The following is a 25227-nucleotide window of genomic DNA, read 5'->3' on the forward strand; positions in this document are numbered from 1 at the left end:
TTTCATGCCCTGAACCAAAATAACAAATGGGAAAGGAGAAAATTGCTCATTCTAAACCTTCGATGATTGACCAAATCGATCTTTGGCAATTGAGAACACAATAGTTTCACCTCTGGCAGCTGAGAATGTATAATGGAAAGGGACCTTGCGAATGGAAATATGTTGTTAGGGTATATTTTATAGGGGATATACAAATGTTATGGTGCATTTCAATGCACCGTATCATTTCAAATTTAAATCATGTTAGCTGCCACATTAGTGCCACGTCATGTTATCGTTGGCAACAATGGTTATGAAAATGAGAAAATATGAGATTCAACATTCTCTTAGACCACGCCTTACTGATTTCCAAGGCATGGTTGTTTTCTTTGCGTATTCTAAAAAATGGAGCCGAATAAGAGTGTTTCTTAGCGCACTGTTTTTTTCCGACATGGAGTCGTTTTCTAAGGCAATGACATCAATGCCAAACACCGCCTAAGGTGCCATTTGGCAAGTCTTTTTAGGAAGATATTAGATGGCTAAAATATGTAATTAGCTTTTGGGGTCTTGTCTTCAAAGATCTAGATTGTTTGGTAAGTACCCTAGTCTATCATTTTGTACAAAGTTGTTAAATAAAAGATTTTAGGTGTAGAAAGACAATAAGCTTCATTTAAAGCTTTCAAAATTTTGGCTATTTTGATCTTCTATGAGTTTTTTTAGGCCATAAATCTTTTTGGCTTTCTGCCTTTTATTGTCAAGTAGAGAAAGACCAAATTTTAGTCTTCCAAGCTTTGAAAAGCCCAAAATGCCACATGAAAAGACTTGCCAAGCGCCTCCTTTTTTTGTTCATAACACGAATTGAGAGCTAGGGGAAGTATTCTGATCCAATTTAAAGGTATTCTTATTTTAAGTGATGGTCGTCCTCTTGCTACTATTATGGTTCATAGATAAGTGTGGTTTTTACGTGATTTCATGCATAACATTTGTAGGGTAGAGCTTGGTTTTCAAGTTAAGTTAAGCTATTTTCAAGCTTGTTAAGACTTAGCTTGCTAACCTAATGTCCATTCTAATGTGGATAAATATAATTCCTACATTTGCATCAGGTAATATACTAGTGTAAAGACACATGTGCAAGTAAAGGGTAAAAGATATATATTAATTTTATATAATCAAATTTAACTTTTATGACTTGTATCAAAATTGTATTAGTGTAAGTTAACAATCAAGTTAATCTTTATTTTTTAATCCAAATGGAAATTCCATCCAAACTAAACTTAGGTACTTCTCCCTATTGAATGATAAAAAGAAATAGAAGGGGGAGTGAAAGACCAGAGAAAAGATCTAATACAAGATAGTAGACCTAGCCATTTTGTGTGCAGCTAAATTAACTTAATGAGGAACATGAGTGATCGTGATTATATGAAGGCGTTCAAGAAGACTTATGTTATGCAATCACTGATCACAACAAAACCTTGATTATTGATTCATTATCCCATGTAGTGGCTTGCTTTATAACCCAAAGTACCAAAGCCCAACATTTTGTTCATTAAACTAGGAGATTGTTAGATAAAGCTTTGGTAATTTAACCGTTTTCATTCAAGAAAAAGGCTATAGATCAACACAATTAGAATAAAGCAAGACCAAAAACAAGACCACACAAGTATGAAGCTATTTAGCAAAATGATTGGTTCTATTTGTCAAATGGCTGTTGATGTTTTTTTTTTTTAATTTTGAAAAGTAAAAGAGAAATTGTCTAAAACTCACCATGACTTTTCAACATTTCTCTTAAAGTCACTATAACTTTTCAAAACGTCCACAAAACCCCATGTCAGTAAGAGGGGTGTTTGGTAGTGTAAATATTGTGGACGAGACCGTTTTGTTCTTGTCCATGACAGAATGCAGTGTTATGTTTTGTGTGGATAGTCTTTGTCCACAAAATAGCATGGACAGGGACGAACCACACCCTAATTTATCATCTACAATATTTTTTCGTGAATGGATCACACTATGGCTATGGCATGAACAATTTATGAAAAGGGTTTGGTCGCACATGTGTTACACTAATCCAATTACCCTTGTTTTATTTAATCTTTTAACAGATTTTAATTTATATTGAAATTTGTTTTTAAATTGTTTAATGCTAAAGATAAAGTTATAATGTCAAATATATTTATTTTATATTTATTAGTAATTATGTATTGATGTTTTATTTTATCCATTATTATTTTGTATTATCATTCCAAATTATTTTGGGTTAAATTATGGTTATTTTTTCATTCATGATCAATTGTGTAAATTATCCCACAAGTTGTACTTGAGATGTATGGAATGCAGTGTAGATTATTCCACATTACATCTATAGAACGTCCCTGTGGGTGTAGACAGTTTCTGTCCACATAGTTTAGAATAATTGTAGATAGACATGTTCATGGGCCGGGCCGGGCCGGGCTCAGGCTGGGCTTTTACTCTTCATGAATGGAAATTTGTTAGGCCCGAGCCTGAGCCCGGCCCGACCAACAGGCCTACAACTTGGGCCCGAGCCCGGCCCTGATAAAAAGCCCGAAGCTCGAGCCCGAGCCCGAAGCCCGAGTTCGCAGTGACTGTAAGCTACGATTTCAACAGTGATCAGTTCACGTCTGAGAAAGAGAGAGAGAGAGAGAGAGAACTCACCGCCACCGCCAGTGCCTATATTCACCGCCTCGCCGGTGACTGTAAGCTGAGTTCACGGTGTTTGAGATTTGTAAGTTGCGATTTCAACAGTGATCAGTTCGCGTCTGAGAAAGAGAGAGAGAGAGAGAGAGAGAGAGAGAGAAAGAGAGAAAGTAAGAAGAGGAACAGTGAATGTTCGCCGCCTCGCCGGTTGTGTGGCTACCTGAGAGTGTGAGGACTGAGGACTGAGGAGGATGTGAAGACTGAAGAGAAGAGAGGTTCGACTAGAAAGAGGTGAAAGAGAAGAGGGGTTCGACTAGGGTTTTTTAACTTTAATCTATAGGTCGGGCTGGGCTGGGCTATTTTGGCAAATCCCAAGCCTGGCTCGAATTTATTGCGGGCCGGGCTTTTTGGCCTAGGGTTAATCCCGCGGGCTCTTTTGCGTGTTCAAGCCCGTCGGGCCACCCGGCCCATGAACAAGTCTAGTTGTAGATAGTGGTGTGGTGTGGACCAGTCCACACCCACCAATTTCTTATCCACATTATAGAACAACCCCTAAATTGGCGCCAAATAGAGTAACAAAGGTTAGTATATTACTATTTTAGCCTTTGTTACATTTGATTAATTTTAAAATATTCTAGAAATACCTCTATGATTTTTTGACCCAAAACCTTATCTATTTGAACCCTATCAAAAAAGAAAAAAAAATGGCCGTCATAACTACATCTTTTAACATCGCTTGAGACAGAGAAAGATAATCATCACTGGAGAAGGAATGAACGAAAATATCTGATTTGTGACAGCTCTATTTTCATACCTATTTTCATATGAATAGGTGGTTTGTTAACCTCTAAAAACCCAAGAAAGTATCTCTACTACTTGGTATTGAGATGCATAGCTTTGCCGCCGATTTGGTGGTTCAGCCACCTCTAGAAATCCTAGCTTTGCTATCAACTACTAATAAACCAGTGAGAATGCAAAATATCCTATTTTTCTCCCTTAATGTTTAGTCTTTTATACTTATTCAGTGCCTAAATGGACTCATTACTCTTATATTTTGAATTAGGGCACAATTGGAGGCGTTAAGTGAAAAACGAAGCTAATCGGGCTATTTTGGACAATTCTGGACAGTTTCGGCACCGCGTCATAATTTGGGCATAACTCTCTCATCCTAACTCCGATTGAAATGATTCAAGATGCGTTGGAATGATAAGGAAAATCTCTACAACTTTCATGTTGAGTTTTGATAGATACAGACTACATCAAGGTCGAAATCGGGCCCGAAGTAGCTGCAACCGCACTATTGACGTGTTGGAAACGTTCCTTAGCCTTCAAGTTTTCATATGCGAAATCACCACTCTCCCACTTGCATTAGAACTTTGTTTTATCTCATTTTTAATATTTTTCTTGATAAGTCAGACTTTGAGACTGTTATCTGGAGAAATTTTAGGAGATTTTGTAGGCTTCTCTTAGGGGAAGTAGAGAGAAAGAAAAAAAGAGGAAAAACAAGAAAAAAACAATTATACCTAGGTTGTTGCCCCTCTCTTCTTCCTCTCCAATTCTTTCTTGAGTTTTCACCATGACCATGCGTGGCTAAATTCTAATACTTGGTCGAAGGAAACAGAAGCCTCAAAATCAACAAAACTGTGAGATCTAATTTGATTTTTATTGTTTGATTTATGCTTTGAATATCGAATGTTCTTCTATGTTCATGTTTATGATTGTTTAGTCCGATTGCTAGGAGGCCTACTAGTTTATTATTCGTTGCAATCTACTGCTAGGTTAGATCTCAGATCCGTAATTGTTTGATCCCTCTAATCTACGAAGCAACTAGGGTTTAATGATTTGTTGCGTCAGAAATTGTTAGATCTTAGGAAGAACACTCGACTGAATTAAATGCAACCGCTTGTGCTTGTGTTGTTTAGCTTCATCGATCTCTAATGCTTAAGGCTACTGCTGGATTAAATCTTTAACACTTGTTTAGGGGTTGTTCAGTAGTAAGGGTTAAGAGGATCGTTTGTTTTCTGATTAATTGAGATTAGGGAGATGTAGGAAAATAATTCCTATGATGAATATTCAAAGTCTGAATTGATATATCTTTGCATCAATGAGCAGTAGTGAAATTCTGATGGTGGATGTTGACTTAGGCCAAGACTCGTTCTTTTGATTAATTTCAGTACCTTGATTTGCATTGCTTCTCATTTAGTTTTCTTTCTTTTTAATTATGGTTTTCGTTACATACAAACCCCCCCTCCATCCTTGTTCACGCAGCACACAAACTAGGGTAGATACTCTCTGTGGGAACGATCCTTATTCGCACTACTGCATTTATTTTTAGGAGTATAGGTTTTATTTTTGGGTGCCTACGACAACACGCCATAAACACATAGCCTCACTACCGATTTTCCACTATCTATTGAAAACCCTATTCTATTATCTATTTTCAATTGAAAATCCTATTTTCTATTGATCTTGTGGTTTGAAACCTCCTCTACATGTTACTTGGGAACAACATGTTCAGCACATAAGAAGGGAGAGACATTGCTTTCGATATTTTTGGTAATGAAATACATTTTCACTGCACGAAATTAGAAGTCAAAGCTGATTATATGTAGAAGGGATGGTTGACCTTGCCATGGAACTCTTTTTATCATATGCATACTAAGGGAATTAAGCCCAATCCATTCATTTTTACTAGTGTTCTTGCAGCTTTCACAACTAAGTGCATGGAAGTTCATAGCCAGGTCATAAAATTTGGTTTTGAGTCAACAACATTTGTGGGTAATTCTTTGATATATATGTATTCTAAGTTAGGACTAATCAAAGATGCTAGTGCAGTGTTTGAGGATATGAAGAACCATGATGCATTTTCTTGGAATGGTATTATTACAGGTGTAATCACCATGAGCTCTGGTCCGTTGGTCTAGTCTTTGAAGGTTCGAAGAGGACAATAGGGAAGAGGGAAGGTGAGGGAGAATAGTGGTTGTAGAGGATGGTGGGAGAAGAGCAGAGAAGGGAGTGTGAGAGAGGGAGAGATAGAATGAGAGAGAAAGAGACTCTAGGGATAGTGTTTGACCTGGGGGAGAGTTGCTCTCCCTTTATATAAATAGGATCCTTAGGCTATTAGGAAAGGAGATCTTTATCCTCATGTTAGCTATCAAGTGAACTCCACTAAAGTTTTGCCACGTGTCTAATGAGACTCTAGGGATAGAGTTTCATTTCCCTAAGGATTCTCAAATAGCATGTGTCGAATACACCCCTTCATGGGTTTTCTTGTAGAAACATGTCGAGACTTTTGATCGGCTAGTGCGTTTGGACGTCTTTGTAAGTAATCTTTAAAGCTTTTTGTCGTGGCTTACCACGTTTGTGTAGAGCATGAGTTGCTTACAAACGTATATTGTTGACTTTGGCTTTGTTTATCATTCATCATGTCATGAGCTGCCACTCTATGCTCATCACAGGATGTTGGTAGTGCACTGAGTTTGTCACAAAGTTGTAATATCATTCTGGACCCATCACTGGTCTCGTATTGCTCACTATGCTCATTGTAGGTCCCGGAAAGCATTTCATGTTCATCGCAAGTGTAGGATGGCTTTTTGTGCTCATCGCAAGTGTGTGAGCCTTACATTACTTTAATAAAGTGTTGTTGTGCCATTACAGAAGTGTCCTAGTTGGGATTTCTCCGTATGTTTTTCTTTTAACATCTTCATCGTAGTCTGAAGATAGTAAATTACATGTACTTACAATAGGATTTATGTTGAATGGGTTTGAAATAGAAGCATTAGAATTCTTTTATAAGATGAGAATTACAGGTTGAAGCTAACCCAATTGATCTTTGTTACAGTTATGAAGTTGTGTGCTAACATTAAAAAATTGGGTTTTGCAAAACAACTCCATTGTCGGGTTTGGATTTGATCTTAACATTACAAAATCACTTATGGTTGCTTATAGTAAGTGTGGTGAAATAAATGGTGCATTACATTTATTCTCTACAATGTATGGTGTTCACAATGTGGTATCATGGACAACCATGATTTGTGGGTATTTGGAAAATGGAGATACCAAGAAAGCAACGGATCTCTTTTGCAAAATGAGGAGAGAAGGTGTTAAAGTGGTGATGTTTCATAGCATGGTGTCATAACTATGAAGATAAACGAACATGGTGTCATAGCATGTTGAGTGAATTTGGAAATCAAAACAAGCATATAATTGAAGAGAAAACAAAAAACGAGTGTGCAGTTTAGGGAGCTTTTCTTCAAAAACAGGTAAATGCAATATTTTACAACTTCCTTGGAATACTTTTAAACAACATAAAAAGAGCAAAAAAGATTCTCAACGAATAGAAATCTTATATTTTAAGGAAGTTGGGCAATTAAGGGCATTTCAATCATTAAAATATGCTTAATTAGGCTAACTCACCATGTAGGGGCAATTTGGTCAATAAAATTAAATTTATGCTGACATGTAGGGGTGGATTTGAGCCGAGCCAAGCCGAATACTTAACTATTCGAGCTCTGCTCGCTGAAACTCTGTTAGACTCGAGTTCGATTGAAGCTAAAGATTTGAGCTCAAGCTCGATTATTTATTATTATACATATAAAAAATAAAAAGTCTACATATAAAAATGTTTTTATTTTACATACAAAAAATAAGAATTATAAAAATTATTTACTATTATACATAAAAAATAAAAATATTATATATAAAATATTATTATATGTATATGTATGTATGTATCTATATAATAAATTTTTATTTATTTATTATACTAGGCTCATGAGCCTCACAAGTTGAACTTCACTGGGCTTGAAACTCGGTTTAAATCATGTTGAACTTGAATAGCTCTCGTCTCGTGGCCACCCCTACTGACATGGAAAAGTCATATACGTTGCCTTACCCCCCTAAATCATCTTACGGTAAACCTAGACAAAGCAATTGACACTTGTATGAGTGGGCATTTGATCCGGTATAGAAGTTTTTATTTTTTTTACTAGTATGATGGTATCAACTGAGCAACAATAGAAAAATAAAAAAACATAAGTTTGATTTTCATAAACTTGCTATGGAAACAAATGCCACCTATTAAACTGAGTTGGCTTTGTTGAATGCTTTGTTTGTAGTGCACATTGAAATTAAATGCAAAATTTAGACCTTGTTAAGGATTGCATGCAATTATTATGATTTTCATACGTCCTTAAGCTGCATTTGTTTGTGGAGTAAACTTTGGACCACTGCGATATTGCATTATTGTCCGGTTTTGCAAGTGTTTGGTATAAATGTTAATGTCTTGTAAATCAGTGTAAAACTCCATTCATGTCAATTTTTTCCCTTGAAAATCAGTGGAAAGTTTTACATTGATAAAATCGATATAAAATTTTACCTTTTTCTCCATCCAAGTAAAAACTTGTTTAATTTCCTCTATTCTTCCCATCGGATATGATACAATGGTCACATTGCATCTACCTTCCCTATTGTCGGTGACAAAGGTAAGAAAAATGCCCAATTCCGATTTAGTGTGCTCTCACTCTCTCTGTCCACCTTTCTTTCTCTTTCTCTTTCTCTTTCTCCTTCTCTCTCTCTCTCTTCTTTGTGGAAATAGACACAAACATGGAGAGACTGAGCTCAGGTGATCTAATTTATTCATCCTACGAGGAAACCATTTCAATTCACAAAACGGTGGATCTCACTTCATAGATTTAATGATGGATTTCAGTTCACATCTTCCGCCATGCCCAATATGGACCTCTTTTGCATAGTTGGTTACCAAACAAAGTGGATGCAAAGAATTTGGCTTCAGTCAGGGCAAAGCCTGCTCAGGCAACCTTTACTGCTTTGCATTGAGAATATCTTCCTACTTGTGTGCTTTATTTCATGAGGAGATCTTCCCAATGTAAGGTTACAAAATGCTATTAAAACAGTGTGAGCACAGGTTTACCCTAATAGAAGCCAATCTCGGATGCAAATGGGTCCGATAATCTGATCCCCATTTGCATTCACCTAAAGTACATATTTACATTTATACCTTAAACAACCACAGCTTTATAAGTAAAATTGTATATATTCTCTCACTTTTATTATAAAATTTACACTACCTTTCTAGTTTTCCATACGACCCTACCTCTCAATTCTCTCACATATAGTGGATATTATATAATTATTTTAGTACTTCTCCGAAGGAGACAACATTTGTCTCATATAGAGTGTAATCTTTACTTTTAATTTTACTATACAAAACAACTTAAACAAAAAAGAAGAAACCAAAATTTGCACCTAGACAATTGAGCATGGAGCTAAATCTTTGATTGGGGTAAGGAAAAAGGAATCATTGACGCATGGAGCTATCTTTTCTTAATTCTCAGTAACATATTAGTTATTTCATCTATAAACAAAAAAAAAAAACTTGACGCATGGAGCTGATTAATGCTTTTTTGTTATTGCGACACCATGAACTAGATAGTAAGATGGAGGCTAGAAAAAACGAGGTGATTCTGGCAGTGTTTGGCATCGATGCCGTTGTTACAAAAAACGGTAATACATCTGTGTTATGTTGGAAAAATCGGTGTTTTAGAAAATGATAATATGTTTGGTATTGTTTTTATATAAAAAACGATATTCTAAACCACACCATGAAAATCGAGAAGGTGTGGTATTGAGAAACGTGAAATTTGACATTTTTTTAATTTGAGGCTCGTTTCTATCAATAAAAATATGATGTGATAATGATATGGACTTCCTATAATAGATACTAGTGCTGAAAATAGATATAAAACACTGGTGCTAAACAAAGGTGCTGCTATTGCACCAAAAAACGTTCTACACAACAATGTTTCCAACAAAAAAAAATACCGTTTGCTTCCAACCCACGCATATACAACACCGTTTCCGTTTTCTCATAAAACGGTGCTGTATATATACTCTCTGGTTCCATGATAAGTCTGGTCTGGTCTGATCTCTCTCCATGCCAAACATATATACTGCACCGTTTCCATGATACCATGATTCCAACGTGAATCATCGGGACACTGTCTTGTTCTTGTCTCTATCCATTCACTACTGTCAAGATGTCTCGTCCCGATTCGCCTTTCCTCCTCGCCTCCTTGTCTCATTCGCTTGTTTTTCTGCGCGTTTCTCTCATAAATTGCCACCTGTTACTCTTATCAATATAATAATGTTTTACGTGGGTGCTGAGCTGGCCCCCAAAATCCTATTTGTTTTTTGTCCCTCCTTTTGTTATTCTTATTTGGCTTCTATTGACGCGCCACGGAGGCAGTACTACTGCTACTACTACCGGTGAGTGGTGATTCCTTCCCGGTTTACCCTTTCCTCTGCCGATTAATCGTTCAATTCACCTTTGACAGGTAGATGAGGCTCACCTACACATTTGTCATTACTAAGAAACCGGTGGGTGTTATAGTAAATTACGTACCTCAGATAATAAATCTATGGTATTTAATATTTATCGACGACGGATGTCAGGCCACGTGAACGGCGGGTAGAGATCGAGTCCAAATTTGGGTTTGCCGCGCTTTGGGTCAAACCGAGCCAAAAAGATTCGACTCGACGCCTATTCATTGTTCCGAACCTTAGCTTCGGTACATCCGAATCACGTCTTTATTCACACTTCCAATTTCCAAACCCGTTTTTTAATTGCTTAATCTGCTCCGTTTGCGTCGCAACTACTCTCAGTAATAAATTGTCTGCTGAGAACGAAAGCTCTGCATATGATGTGGACGAACGCAAGAATCACAGTTTTTCTGTTCTAGGTTTTCGGATCTCGGACGACTGATTGATTGACGAAGTAATTTCTGGTTTTGAGTATTTTTGGATCTATAACGACCATATCATCCATATACTGTGGAGCCGATTTTCTGTGCATCTCTAACGATAAAGAAGTTTGCATTTCTCTTATTTGCTCGAGAAATAAAGCTGATTAGGCGTTTGAGTTCAACTTCTCTCAACGAAGATTCGAAGGAACTTAAGCTCTGTTCAGGGGATGCATTGAAGACGGTCAGAAAAACGCAGTTTAAAGGGACTCAATCTAGAGGAATTTGGAGCTTCTTCTGATTAGTATTCGGACCTCACACCTGAAGTCGGAGAGAAAAGAAAAGAGGCGTTTTTATTGTTTAAGCCAAGGTACGTCCTTGAACAGTACAAGTAATTTGATTTTAGTCTTTCCTGTTTGAAGGCCGCAGAGTTCTAGTTGACGATTCGGTAACTCAAATCAGGATCATCTTAATATTTCATTGGGAAATTGATTACTTTTAGGAATTCTTTTTTTTTTCTTGAAAATTAAGTTCTCTGTCTTTATATTTCATTTTTTTCCTCCGTAGACCGGTCTTTTAATTGTACGTTTTTTCCGGCGTAAATATCCAAGTTTCATGCATTCTCGCCGCTTTGGACCTGTCTTTTTCGTGGTAAAAGACGTCTTTCTCGTGACCTCGCTTAATGTAAAAGATTTTCTTCTCAGATAAATAAAATAACAACGAAGTTGTGGTTGAATTCTGCTCGAGACATCCTTTGACAACACCGTTTTGTGACTCAACTAACGAGAAAATCAAATTATTTCTGTTATTCTTTTGGATTTACGTTGTTCTAAGCTATAAGTTGTATTGGTTTACTCTCTTAAAACACGATTTTGGTTCTTAGCCAGAAAAAAAGGAAAGAAAAATAGAAAATATTAACGAACAAAACAGAAGTATCGCTCTGCTTCTCAAAATTTACGGTTTATTAGGTCTTTTCAAAATAAATGCAGTACACGGTTTCGGCGTTGATGCGAATGCTTTTCAATGCACCAGGCCAGTAAAGATCGATAGTTAGGTTTTAAACAAAGCGGGAACACGATTGGAGTATCCGCCCAGCGCGTGTATGTTGGGAGGGTACCTAAGCCTAAGGTCGAGGACAGAGTTGCAGTAGCGGAAGGAAACTCTTTTCAAAATAAATGCAGTACACGGTTTCGGCGTTGATGCGAATGCTTTTCAATGCACCAGGCCAGTAAAGATCGATAGTTAGGTTTTAAACAAAGCGGGAACACGATTGGAGTATCCTCCCAGCGCGTGTATGTTGGGAGGGTACCTAAGCCTAAGGTCGAGGACAGAGTTGCAGTAGCGGAAGGAAACTCTTTTAACTTAGTAATCCAGATTAGTTATTTTGAGGGTTTCTCATGGTGATATGATGTCGGAGACATTGGACAAGCCCTCGTTGCCTGCACGAGAATTGGATCCTCTGTTGAAGGATCTCGACGAGAAGAAGCAGAGTTTCAGGAGGAACGTTGTTTCTTTGGCTGCTGAGTTGAAGGATGTTCGGAGTCGGCTTGCTTCACAAGAAGAGTCTTTCGCACGAGAAACCCTGTCGAGACGGGTACATGAGCTGAATCCACCTCCCTTGTTTTTTAGTTTAATTTCCATCGTTTTTTGGGACCCAGTTTGCGTTTCAATACGTGTGTATTCAGTGGGATTAGGGTTTCGCAGGTGGCAGAAACAAACGCGAGGAGAATGGAGGAGGAGATATTTCGGTTGCAGAAAAGCTTGGAAGAGAGGGATGGGCAGCTTCAGGAATCGACCTCTACAGCACAGCAGGTGTGACTGATTGAAGTTTTTGGTTTTATCTATTTAATTTCTTTTTTCATTCGTAGGAATCTGTTTTTTCCTGTAAAAGTATTGGTATTTATTAATCGGTTTTGATATCTTATCCATGTTTGATCTCGTTTGCTGAAGGTTTCTTGCGCCACTTCGTTGTTCCTTTTTGGAACATAGTGCCTAGTTATTGAACCCACGAAAGCCTTTTCTCATCTTTTTGTTTAGTTTTGCTTTTGTTCTTTTCTAGCTATGACTTCTTAGGAAAAGTACTAAATTATTGTTGCTTTTCTATTTGGTTTCCTTTGGTTTAAATAATATACCAGCAGAAGAAATTTCTGTTAACAAAACTAGAATTGTCGAAAAAACAATATGTTAACTAATCAATTCTTGTTTTATTGCTTGAAAGCGTCTACTTTTATCTGTTCAAATTCTGATTGCGATTTTTAAGAAATACGATTGTCATTGCTTCCCTTTTGTTGCTGAAATTGCAGCAGCAGTTGGAACAAATATGAAGAAGAGTGAAACCAGAGATGGTACATTTTGGACATAAAATGTTAATAGAACAAAAGTAAAAATTATAAGGGTTTAAAGCAAACCAACGGGGGGGGGGAGAGTTGGCAACGAAAATTTTAATATAAAAAATCATGAATCCCAAGGCAATTCCTTAGACTCCATAGTAACCATCTTTCACTTGTAATTATCTAAGGTAGTTTTTTACTAAAAAAATATCTAAGGTAGTTAAGGTTTTGAAGCTTTCAAATGTTCAAGACAGTACACACTATGTGTATTGATTGAACCCCTAGCAGATAGCCAGATAGGAAAATAATAAGAAGAAACTAATATAAACTCCTACTCCCACAAAATAAATAGTTTAGCTTAACAATGTTTATTTAATGTAAAAAATAAAAAACATCAAAATATTTCATAGTACCATGTACAAAATAGCTAGGCATTTAAGCATTATGTTATAAGTGTGGTAACAGGAGGTTGCTGCTACTATGATGTTGAGGTGCTTTAGTGTCATTATCTCAGCATGCCAGCTTCCGTGTTCAAGTGTTCATCCTTATTTTAGAGAGTTTCACTAGATCGATAATGCAATTTTAAAATATCATGCTATCATTCCCAGTATTTTAGGTGGTCATGTATATAACTTTGCTCTCTGCTTGCTATATTTGTGGACAAAACTGGGCTTTTTGAGAGATTGTGTGTTGGTGGTTCTCCTTTTTGTTTTGCACAAAACTCTGGAAGCTTGCAATCTATTCTAATTTGGCACATTATTATATATAAAGGCTCCTATTAGTCCAAATATTTGGAAAGAATTTGGTCTTTGTGAATGGAGTGTCTTTCCATAAAGGATAACAATTGTAATTATTGGTTTCATTTTATTGTGCATTAAATATGCTGCATCCTAATGGCATTATTCTTATGAAGTGCAGTACCTCAAGGAGTTGGATGATCTAAGATTGCATCTATCAACCACTCAAGCAACTGCAGATGCAAGTGCTGCATCAGCTCAATCAGCCCAGTTACAGTGTTTGGCCTTATTAAAAGAATTAGATGTCAAAAATAGTTCACTGAAAGAACACGAGGGCCGCGTCAATAGGCTAGGAGAACAGCTAGATCTTCTGCAAAAGGAACTTCATGCACGGGAGGCTTCTCAGAAGCAGCTGAAGGATGAAGTTTTGAGAATTGAGGAGGAGATTATGCAAGCAATCACCAAAGCTAGAGCTAACAAGGATTCTGAACTGAGAAAAATCTTAGATGAGGTTTCTCCAAAGAACTTTGTGAAGATTAATAAACATTTGAATGCAAAAGATCAAGAGATAGCAAAGCTGCAAGATGAAATCAGAATTATGTCTGCACATTGGAAATTAAAAACCAAGGAGCTTGAGTCGCAGGTATATCCCTTATCAAGATGAGCAGTATGGTTACCTGTACATGCCTAAAGTGTTATTTCCTTTTTTAGAGGAATTACTCATTAATTAGTTTTTACATGATTATGGGACAGTTAGAGAAACATCGAAGAGCTGATCAAGAATTGAAGAAAAGGGTATTGAAGTTAGAGTTCTGTCTTCAGGAAGCACGCTCTCAGACAAGGAAGCTCCAAAGGGTATTAACATGTCCTTACTCCTGTTATCTTATTCTTATTTTTTTTGGTGATAGCTTTCTTTGAACTACAATCTGTTTGTTTGAGTGCAAATCCAAGGTGGGTGCAAAACTTGTACATGGTTTAGATTTGCAGGCGCTTGTTTGTAGCTAGGATATGTACCTGTACCTTGGGTAAAATTAGCAATTTTAGCCTTTTCCATATTTATTCGAAATGCAAATTTTGCAATCCAAAAATCCATCAACTGAGGAACATTTTAATTTTTAAGATATGTGCCTTGCTTGAATCCAGGTGTAGCTCCTATCAAGAGGAGCATGCCAAGGTTGAGTTACATGGCAAGTTGGCAACCCGGACACATCCCTTTATAAATTTGCATTTTTTAGTTACTTTTTGTGTGCATTGTTTTATGTTTTCAAACTTTAGTTTATTAACTTTCAAATGAACTTTTATTGGTGTATGTGCACTAATAACAATCCACTAACTTTTAAAAAACTTGAAACTCTTGTTGCGAATAGAATCTCAGGTAGCAAAAGTTCCACCAAAGAAATAACAAGAATACAACTGAATGACTGATCTTTGATCCCTAATCCTAAAATAGAATGAACTGCAACCAAATTACCGAAACCTCAAAACCAGCATATTTTTATATATGGGCATAAAATTTGGGGCCAATGGCTCTTCACCTCCGTGAATGCCCCAATCTTGAATCTCCTAGGATTAGGAAAGCATGCTAACTACTTGAAATGTTGTAACTAGGTGATGGACAAACATGTTGAGAATTTAGATGGTCAAATTGTTGAGTGCTTGAAGCATTTTGGTATTATCCATGTTTGTTTGCTTTGAATTTTAATTGGTTCTATATATTGTTTTTATTTTAATTTGAGTTAATAGGTCTTTGGCTTCTTGTTTGCTGATGATATTGTTTTAATTGATAAAACTAATGAGGATTAAATGCAAAATTAAGTTTATGGATGAATGCCTCAGAAACAAGAAGTTTTAAAATAAGTAGGATCAGCACAAAATACTTGTTTGCTGATGATATTGTTTTAATTGATAAATTTAATGAGGATTAAATGCAAAATTAAGTTTATGGATGAATGCCTTAGAAACAAGAAGTTTTAAAATAAGTAGGAGCAGCACAAAATATATGCAATGTAAATTTAATAATAATAAGGCATGCTTAGGATAGGAGACCAAGAAATAACTCAATATTGACCCATAAAATGGACGAAATGGAAGGGTGCACCTGGAGCTTTCTGTGATAGGTAAATACCATTTAGATTAAAAGTAAAGTTCTATACAACAATTGAATGACCAGCAATATGGATCAAAGTATTGAGCAGTCAAGAAACATGTCCACAAAATAATTGCGGCAGGAATGCATATGTTGAGATGGATGAGTGAAAAAATTAGAAATGGTAGGGTCAGAAATGAACTAATGAAGTCAATTTTAGGAACCTAGGAGTAGTTCCAATAAGTGATAAAATGACAAAAGGTAGACTTGATGGTTTAGTCACATGCATAGATGACCACCTACAACACTTACAAGAAAAAGCGATTAGTTACCAATTGAAGGGGCTAGGGTCAGACCAACTGTTCGAGTAGTAAGAAATGATCTAAGCATTCATGATTTAACAGTGGATAATGACATTAAACAAACCGGAATGGCAAAACAGGATCCATATAGCCAATCCCTTATGGTTGGGTTAAAGCTTATATGATGATGAGGTTTTCTTGAGAACTTCTATTTTTTTTTTTAATTCAGATTTTCATATTTTAATGTACTAAATACCTTTTTTCAAAATTTTTGAGAATATTTCAAAACTTGTGCCTCGGGCTCTACAGTGCCCTCGCAATTTTTTGGTGCCTCTGTTGTTTAGAACACTTTTTGTACAACCCTCATTCCACTTGAAATCTCTCTCATATTAGTGGCAACCACATTATTTTACTTTTATTTTACTCTTCCCAAGAAACAAAGGCAAAGTAAAACCTGAAGCAAAGAACCATCATTTGCAATCCCCAATTGCTCTCCCATGCATTTACACCTGTTCAAGTGAAATTTCCCTACTGAATATTTTTTTTGATCAGCAAAGGTGATTTTATTAAGAAAAATGAGATGAGAATTAATACAGAAATTGAGTAGCCTCGGCTACCCCATTAGACTTTAATATTTCCACCTAAGATTTTGTTTTACAGCCTTACAACTGAGCCCAAAAAACAATGTTCCCTATTAGCCCCTTGCTTCGCTAGCTGGTCCGCAAACCCATTTGCTGCTTTTGGAGTCCACTGAAATAATAACTATATGTCCTTGGTAATGTGATTAGGTTTCTTGATCTCATTTCTTAACACCCATGGAGTCTTTCCATTTTGCTATAGTCAGCTTATAATTACTTTGGAATCGCCTTCTACAACCAGCTTTCTCACACCTATTTCTATGGCTTTTTGTATTCCAAAGACCACTGCTTTTACTTCAGCTGTAATGGAGTCTCCCCATCCAATAGGGCCCGAATACAGCCCCACTACTTTCCCCACCAATTCCAGCCACACCAGGGTTGCCAAAGCTACTCCCATCAAAGTTTAATTTGAGGAATCCAGATTCAGGAGGATCCCAATTTCTTAAAACCTTCTTTTTTGCTGATGACGAGGATGCTACAGTCCTCCAATTCCTGATTATATCATCCGCAGTAATGTCTGAGAATAATCCCATAGATTTTACCCATGAGATCACTTTTATCATACCCCTTCTATTAGTAATTCCTTACACCTTTTCTTTCCTTAAAAAATTCTCAGATTTCTTTCCTCCCATAACATCCAAAGCACTACTGCCCGTGTGCATCTCCACAGAGTTCTTCCTCTTTTTGGCCACCTGAAAGTGGAGGCGCCAAACATTCTTTCCAAGCTCACTGGGGTATCCCACCTGCATCCAAAGAGAGAAAAGAACCATTCCCAAATGCAGCTAGCAACAGGACAGGAAACAATATATGATGAGCAGTTTCACCATTTGATTCACACAAGCAGCACCAATTGGGTGAAAGGCACCATCCAGGCCTCTTTCTCTGCATCAAAAACCCCTTCCCTATGGTACCATTACTTTTATTCCACCCTTGCCCTAATTTCTCTACTTTGTTTGTCTGTAGTCCTCTAATTCTTAATGCTTCTATTAATTATGTGAGAAATAAGATGGTAATTCTTCTATTGCAGAATGAGCCCAAAGAAAATTGCGTCCAAACAGTGCCATGTTCGGTGTCACTCTACACCGGTCTTCCCTCTAGTTTTACCATTTTAAACTTTTTAATTTTTTATTAGTCTCTTATTTGTACGTTTGAAATAGGGAAGGTTATTCTGATAGGGTTGAAATAGAGGATGTTGATTTTCAGATTTGGCATGCTGGATGTTTTAGTACCTTATTTGGACAATTATCTCAGATTAATTCTCTTTGGCAGATGGGAGAGAGGAGAGACAAGGCTCTGAAAGAACTCAGGGATCAGTTGGCTACAAAACAGGGAGAGAATGCAGTAAACGGCAAACAAAATTTCTGGGAGAGCTCTGGCTTCAAGATTGTAGTTTCCATGTCAATGTTGATCCTGGTGGTTTTTGCAAAACGGTAAAATTAATTATTTACTTTAGTAGCTATTTAGTGTAAAGGAATTTAGAGATACAGTTTTACAAATATTAAATTTTACTGAGACAAGATAAGGTATTTGGCGAAGTGTTGTGTTTTGTATAGTCTGCAGTGGCTGTCATATACCTTTAGCAGAAACCAAATTTCAATGTTTACATGGAGTAGTTGTCTATCCAACTAGTGAAAATGAAGATGTAATTTTTTGCTCCAGTTTCTTAGTGGGGCTTCTAAAAGGTGTCCATTGAATATCTTCTATGGTTGATATTCCTGGAGGACACATTCACAATAATCTTCTATACACCAAATAAATTAGGTTAATTTTAAGTAGCATCTCTCGGATGTAGTCTTATAGATAATCCAGAACAATCTATCTATTGGGTAGGTTTCATGTTTATTTGTCACGTGAATAATTTCATTTACTTTTAATGGAAAACTAAATTGGAGTTAATAGAAAAAATGAATACGAGCTAGTTTCCTGAAAGCTGTAACTGACTTTATTGACTCTTAACAAGTGGAAATTTTAGATGCTGTGGCCTCTTTCTCTCAGATATAATGGAAAACTGTAATGGCACCATAGCAGCATTTCACTGCAGTTGGCATCCAAATGTTGCGTTGGTATTTTGATCTATGGACTTCTGTTGGATGCTCATTGTGCCCTCTTATACTCAGAAGTCAGAACTATGCGTTTTCCCATCCTGAAGATTGCTTGTTGAGCATCGTGGAAGATGGAATGGTGAACCAACTGCTCCAATGGTGCAAACTGCCAAGACAGGTCACAGGGCGATCTTTCATGTAATTGATCAAAATTGTACTCCATGCGGGTGCAAAACACCACGGATACTAGTACTGGAAAGGAAAGAGAGCTTAAGATTCTTTGATGATACGCATCTCTTGCTTGAAAATTGCATTACTGGAATATACAAGCATGGTATTTCAACAAGTCTACGATTATTTACGACACTAAGCACTAGGTACTAAAAGAACTGTATCCAGTTTCTATTGTCCAATGCAAAAGCTGTACAATAAACCAAAGTTGCCTAGTTTATGATCCTTGGAACCCTGAAGGCCTGGCCTGCGGTTACAATTAAGGAGAGTATTTACATTCTCATCGTTAGTGTCACAAAGATGATGGGCATTACCAATATGATATATCCAACTTGTGGCTGCAAAGTCACTGAGATGGACACCGATGTGCTGCTTCCGGGAGGTGGTTGGGTTCCAAAAATTGTTGTAGCTGTAGCAGGGTTGCTCGTGCCAAACACTGGTGCTGGTGAATTAGAGCTGGAAATTGATAATTTGGGGAGATGAATTACTAACCAAAAGAAAGATTGAACTGATTCTAATCACAACAGTTTCAGAGTAGTTTACCTTGTTGCTGGTGGAGATGATAATGATGATGATGATGATGATGTGGGTGTGGATGTTGATGGGTAGACACAAGAACCAATACCTGCTTGTCAGAAAATGTATATGATGATATCAGTATTCATTCTGGGCAGCAAATATTTGCCATCTTTTCACCCACTTGCATGTAATAGATAGGAAACAGGGGTCAAATTGTGCTTTTACTTGGATTGGTGTTAACAATCACAGCAGTTCCTCCAAAGTCGCAACTGGACGGCACTGGATTCTTCTGGAAGTAACTGTTAAATGCATAAGAAGCATGGTTTTGTAGAGTGTTTGGATTGTAGCAGCTTTCTGTAGGTTGGATTGCCGAACAGTCTGCTCCTCCAATACCACACGCATAGTCCAGTGCATTTTGTAGCGCATTCTGCAATATCCCACTCTTGGCTATGCACCAACTCTGCCCTGGAATAATTGGTGCACCTGTTGTGGCTGGAGCCGCTGGGTTTGTGGTGGGTGTGGTTACAGGCGTTGTGACAGGAATGCTGCCGGGCGGTGATACTGGATAAGTAGTCACTGGGTTGGTTATTATCGGTGTTGTGGGACTGGGAGTTGTTATAGGGGTCGTAACTGGATTCGTTATTGGCACCGTTGCAGGTGGATTTACAGGGTTTACGGATGGAACAGTGACCGGTGTGGTGGAGGGAACTGTCACTGGAGTGGTTGCAGGATTTGTTGGCGTTATGGTAACTGGGTTTGTAGAAGGCACTGTAACAATCGTCGGTGTGGGATTTGTAGGGAGAGTGGCCGCTGGTGAGCTGATCACATCATGTTCATATAGGGTTGTTCTTGTTGAGATGGGTTTTTGTTTCATGTCGTGGAGTTTGTGGGAGGAGGCAAGCATCTGTTCCTCTTCGTTGTTGAGCTGTTTCTTCTCGGATTTTACCATCGGAGAGATCTGTGCAAATAGCCCAGACACACTACCTTTGGCCTCAGTGTTACTTTCTATATATCTCATAATCGTACTGGAAAATTCAGAGACGTCTACTGCATTAGAAACGACAGAACTACTAACAGTCAACCAAGGGAACGTCACTGTAATAAAGAGCAGTAGAGACATTTATAACCCTCTCAATCACCAGTTGGGTAATCCGTTCTCCCATGTTCAACTCTCCATTAATTACAGTCTCTATGACCATAAAGGACTTGGATTTTCTAAGAAAATTGACAATCTCATGTAGATCTCCTGCCTCCTGTTTTTTGTTGATGTTCTCTAAGAATGACAACGACAAGGAAACTGAGACCTTTACTTGACTCTCGAGGGCGAAGCTAGTGAGGATTGAATGGATGGAGTTCAAGGTGGGAAACAGCAAAGGCAACTGAATCTGAGCTATTGAGTTATTACTGCTGGTGCCTAGTATGATGCTAGTGATGTTTACGTGCGGGAGAAAGGTCAGGAGGTTGGTTCTGAGCCACGACAGAGTTGAAGATTTGGATTTTCTCAGATGTTCAACCCGAGTTTCATTTAAGTAGAGATCAACGGGTACACCTGTGTCGGACAGTTCACCCAGAACACTGTGATCTGCCGCAAAAATTCTCTTCATATCAGATGGGAAGACCTTGTTTTCTTTGAGGAAGGATAATATTTCTTTAGGTGATGTAGTTGCACCTTCTCTCCTTGCATCGTAGGAGAAACCCACCAGAGTTTCTGAAGATTATTAAAACAGAAACAGATTAAAACATGCAAATAAAATTCGAAAAGATGCCTTTAGAGCAAATAGTGTAGTGAAAAAACACAAAAGAAAGTAATGAATCAATTCCCATTTCCCCCAAAAATTAAAAAAAGATTAAGAGGGTATTTATGCGATTTCTCATCTAAGAGAACCAGTCTGAAGAACTATTTTGAATCTAACACCCGGGTTTGATCTTCCTTCATTATGGCTCAAGTGGAGGAAAAAGACAACGTCTAAATGGTCATGAAGATGATTCCGCGTTTGAACAAAACAAAAAGAAGAATGCCCTAATTCATTTCTTTTTCCCTTGGGAGTTGCAAGTATGAAGTGCACTTACTCGAAAAACAGACGTTGAGGACAGAGAGGAGGAAGAGGAAGCTCGTAGAAACTCCAGCAGCCATTAATATTAGTGGTGGTTCTGAGTTCTGGAGGAGACCCAACTGGATATTTAATGTGATTTATGCAAAGATTGTGTTCGGAGGGCATTGCACTAAGCATTGCAATGAGAGAGAAAGAGAGCAGGGGTAAAGTGTTATACTGGATAAAGCTATGAGCAGAGAAAGAGGAGCTGCGGGAAGTAAAAAGAAAAAAAAAAAAAAAAGGTAAAGGAAAGCTGAATTTGTTGAAATTGTCGACGACAAAAGAGGTTACTTTGTCACGAAGGATGAGGCTGAGCCGCTGAGCTTTCTGTTCTGGTTCACCACTACTAGAATCAAGACTATCGCTTTTCTTTTCTTTTTTTGGATTGTTATAATTCAAAATGAAAGAGAGGGGATTAAAAAAAAAAAGAAAAAATTGAGGGTCCCCCATGTGACGAAGCCCTCTTTACACGTCAGATTGAAACCCAGTTAGCAAGTACACGTGGATTTGCTCTCGTGTTGGCGGTAATACGATGTAATGTTTTAAAAAATCGACCCGGAACCGAAGCCGGTGGCTGTGATTTGATCATCCGGTCCAAACAAACAGTTCTTTGCAATTAAAAAAAAAAAATAAAAAATCAATTAAAATAAAAAGGGTTAAAACGATTATCAGGTTGAGCGGATCAATAGTTTGATTGCCTGGATTAGCGGAATGCTGATCAAATCAACAGTTTTGGCATCGATATGTAAGCATCACATCAAAGAAAGTGGTGCTTCAAACAATGCCCTTTTGTTTGGTATCGTTTTTCCAGAAAAAAAAAAAAAAAAAACGTTACTCCAAGCCATGTCTTGAAAATCAAGAAAGTGTGGTATGGAGTAACGTCAAATTCAATGTTTTTTGAGAAAATGACAAGTTACTGCCAACGGTGCAATGATGTGGCATCATTTAGGACGTTGGATAATATAGATCAATGCTGAAAATGTTGCTTCTAGCACTGGTATCAAACAAAACCAATGCTGTTTTCTCAGAAAACGCCTATATGGCAGCACCGGTTCCAAATAAAAAATAAGCACTACAATTCCACATACTTAACACCGATTTTATGAGAAAATGGTGTAATGTTTTTCAAGGGTTAAATGTAATTGGTTGCTTGGATGTTTTTTAGGTTAAATGTTCTAACCGTCTATATCACCCTTTGGTCAATTGTGATTCAAAAACCATGATATGATGTAACCACCCATTGCTTGAGGAAGAGCGATCCATCTCTGAATCCTCACTCATATTTCTTTTGGCGGGCTGTATTGTTCATTTTCATGTTTTGAAAAGAAGAGTTCTATAATATCCTCTATAACATGTTTGGAATAATGTTAAATAGAATTTTTTTGAAGGCTTAAAACATAGTTCATTCATTCAAGAAATTAATGCAATTACAAAGAATTGCCAACAAGGCCAATCAGAACTCAGATACAATTTCTCAAAAAGAATAAAATATATAAATGGATGAAAGAGAACATAAAAAACTTTTACAATCAAATAATGGTGAATTAAAATCACTAACAGAAGTAGATAAGCACAACACCAATCCACCACAAATGGCGAGAGAAATGACAAAAGAGGTTCCCAAAAGATATTGCAAAGAGCTGGTAATAGTATAGTTGGGGTAAATCCGCAAAAGATGGTAGAGCCCCAAATATTACAACCGCTACTAGAGATTGTAACTGCCTTTCATAACTGCATCTGCCGAAAAATGGCGAATGGAACTGATCATGAATTGCATCCACCGGTATCAAATGCCTAATACAGGATCCAAGAGAAAGAAACCCCCTTGTCAAAATACCTGCAAAAAGAAGAAAAAAAAAGCACAAAAGAGGCAAATAATGGAGAGAACCAAATGGGAAAGGTGAGGGAAATAGATGGGAGGAAGAACAATGGGAAATAAAACAGTGGGAAGAATGGAGAGAACCAGATGGGAAAGGTGAGGGAAATAGATGGGAGGAAGAACAATGGGAAGAATGGAGAGAACCGGATGGGAGGAAGAATGAAGAATGAAAGCAGGGGAGGAGGGAAGAAAAGGAACAACAGAAAGAGAAAAAGAAACAAGAAAAAAGAAAGAGAGGATAATAGAAAGGGGGACTCCCCAAAGGGAACCATCCCAATAGAAGATTGATAAAACCTTGAGAAACTCGAGGGAGAGGGAATAGTTTTGTGATTTGCAAGTAAAAGGAACGGTTTCATGAATTACAGAGAGGGAATGAGTTCGGATCTGCGCCCCACAACGTCCCACAACGCATCCCCACCTTGTATTGGAAAGATCTCCCGATGATGACATCATCGGGTCTGGTATATCATTCGGAGATGTTCCTAATACACAGCGCGGGGATGCGCTGTGGGACATTGTGGGGTGCAGATGTGAACGGTCACACGCACCAAAAGTTAGGATCGTTAAACAGAAAATTGGAACAATAAAAGATTCAGCTATTTGAATATATGCTGTAAGAATAAGCAACAGAGTTATAATATCGATTTGAGTCCACGTTTTTTAACATCCATCAATATTTTTATATGAAATGCAGCGATTCGATATTATATAAACTGTATGCATGCACTTAGACCTGGCAATCGGGTTGGGTGGGTCGGGTTCGGGTTGAGTCAAGGTATTTCGGGTTGATTTTGGGTTGGGTTGTCAAATGTTAGACCCTAACCTTAAATGTTCAGGTTAGGGTTGGCCCATGGGTCAATTCGGGTCATCCCAAAAATTAATTGAAATTTATAAAAATAAAAAAAGATTACATGAAAAATGTCAAAATTAAAAGAATTAACCTTAAAATTCTAAATATAAAATAAAAAATTAAACATTTAACAATTTAAAGAATAAACAATAAAAAGTAAAGACTAAATAGAAAAAATTAAAGAATGGAAACTTTTAACAATGCATAAATAATCCCAATTAGACTTGACAATCGGGTCAGCGGGTTGACCCATGACCCAACCCAACCCAACCCAATTTTTTTGAATTAGGTCGAGTCGGGTTATTTTCACATTCGGGTTGCTAAATATAAGACCCTAACCCTATTTTTTTCGGGTTGAATTGGGTCGGGTTCGTGGGTTGGGTCAACTTTTTGCCAGGTCTACATGCACTTAGATAAGATTGCTCTTACAAAATATCAAAGACTAAACTGATTTGCTCATCAGGGTTTCTGTGGGCGTGCAGCTCTTTTCTCCCTTCAAAACATTAATGAAGTAATAATGTAATCTACCTCAGGATAACAGATCATGTTATCGATCATGGTGATACAATCTATTGAAAAAAAATTAAAAGAAAAAAAGAAAGAATCCTTCAAATCGAAAGCGTCATCATCTGTTAATTAGGCCTCATCCCCAAAATTAAAGCAACGCAAGGATTCAAAATAAAGACGGCCATGTCCCATGTGGGTTGATAAAGCACTAATTATTTAATTAACAACTTGAAAGCCATCTGTTTCTGATTCAAAAGTCGCTCTGAACAAGCAAGTAAAGTAGCCTTATCAGGAACTCGGGATATATATCTATATATATATATATATATGTGGATTTCAATCCTCTTACGACTGCCTTCCGCCTTTAGTTATGGTTGGGTGATGATCTAATCGGCCACCAGTTAATATATAATGCAAAATGCTTCCAGAAAGGCTTCCACAGTCCTCCAGTTTCCTCCATCAACTCTGTAGTTTGAGATTTAAAATTCCAGTTCACAGATACTATTTGTTTTTTTAATGGAGATGGTTCCATTGTAGATGATCACTCAATTACAAACCACAAAGAAACCATCATTTCCTCCTAGATGGGGTTTTCAGTTTTTCAGACACCCCCATAAACAAA

The 25227-nt window shown here is 37.4% G+C and overlaps 2 protein-coding genes across 8 annotated transcripts; one reads left to right on the forward strand and one right to left on the reverse strand.

Annotated features, from left to right (window-relative positions):
• Positions 1–10285: 10285 nt before the first annotated feature.
• LOC104611262 (nuclear envelope-associated protein 2-like) lies at positions 10286–19603 on the forward strand. 6 transcript variants are annotated; one of them, XM_010278247.3, is made up of 7 exons: positions 10286–10761; positions 11381–11985; positions 12096–12203; positions 13640–14101; positions 14212–14313; positions 17754–17914; positions 18602–19603. In XM_010278247.3, the coding sequence occupies exons 2-7, from the start codon at positions 11797–11799 to the stop codon at positions 18726–18728; spliced, it is 1149 nt and encodes a 382-aa protein (XP_010276549.1). In that variant the 5' UTR covers positions 10286–10761; positions 11381–11796; the 3' UTR covers positions 18729–19603. The 6 variants fall into 6 exon arrangements, with proteins under 6 accessions (XP_010276549.1, XP_010276548.1, XP_088760371.1 ...); XM_010278246.3 differs by having other exon boundaries at positions 11424–11985; XM_088904245.1 differs by lacking the exon at positions 18602–19603 and adding an exon at positions 18457–18595 and having other exon boundaries at positions 11424–11985.
• LOC104611261 (uncharacterized) lies at positions 18908–21822 on the reverse strand. 2 transcript variants are annotated; one of them, XM_088904243.1, is made up of 4 exons: positions 21347–21822; positions 19502–20984; positions 19301–19382; positions 18908–19213 (listed from the first exon to the last, which is right to left on the reverse strand). In XM_088904243.1, the coding sequence occupies exons 2-4, from the start codon at positions 20394–20396 to the stop codon at positions 19030–19032; spliced, it is 1161 nt and encodes a 386-aa protein (XP_088760369.1). In that variant the 5' UTR covers positions 20397–20984; positions 21347–21822; the 3' UTR covers positions 18908–19029. The 2 variants fall into 2 exon arrangements, with proteins under 2 accessions (XP_088760369.1, XP_088760370.1); XM_088904244.1 differs by lacking the exon at positions 21347–21822 and having other exon boundaries at positions 19502–21326.
• Positions 21823–25227: the final 3405 nt, after the last annotated feature.

The sequence above is a fragment of the Nelumbo nucifera genome, chromosome 4, assembly GCF_055504915.1.
Source record: "Nelumbo nucifera cultivar China Antique chromosome 4, China Antique-T2T, whole genome shotgun sequence".
Lineage (NCBI taxonomy): Eukaryota > Viridiplantae > Streptophyta > Magnoliopsida > Proteales > Nelumbonaceae > Nelumbo > Nelumbo nucifera.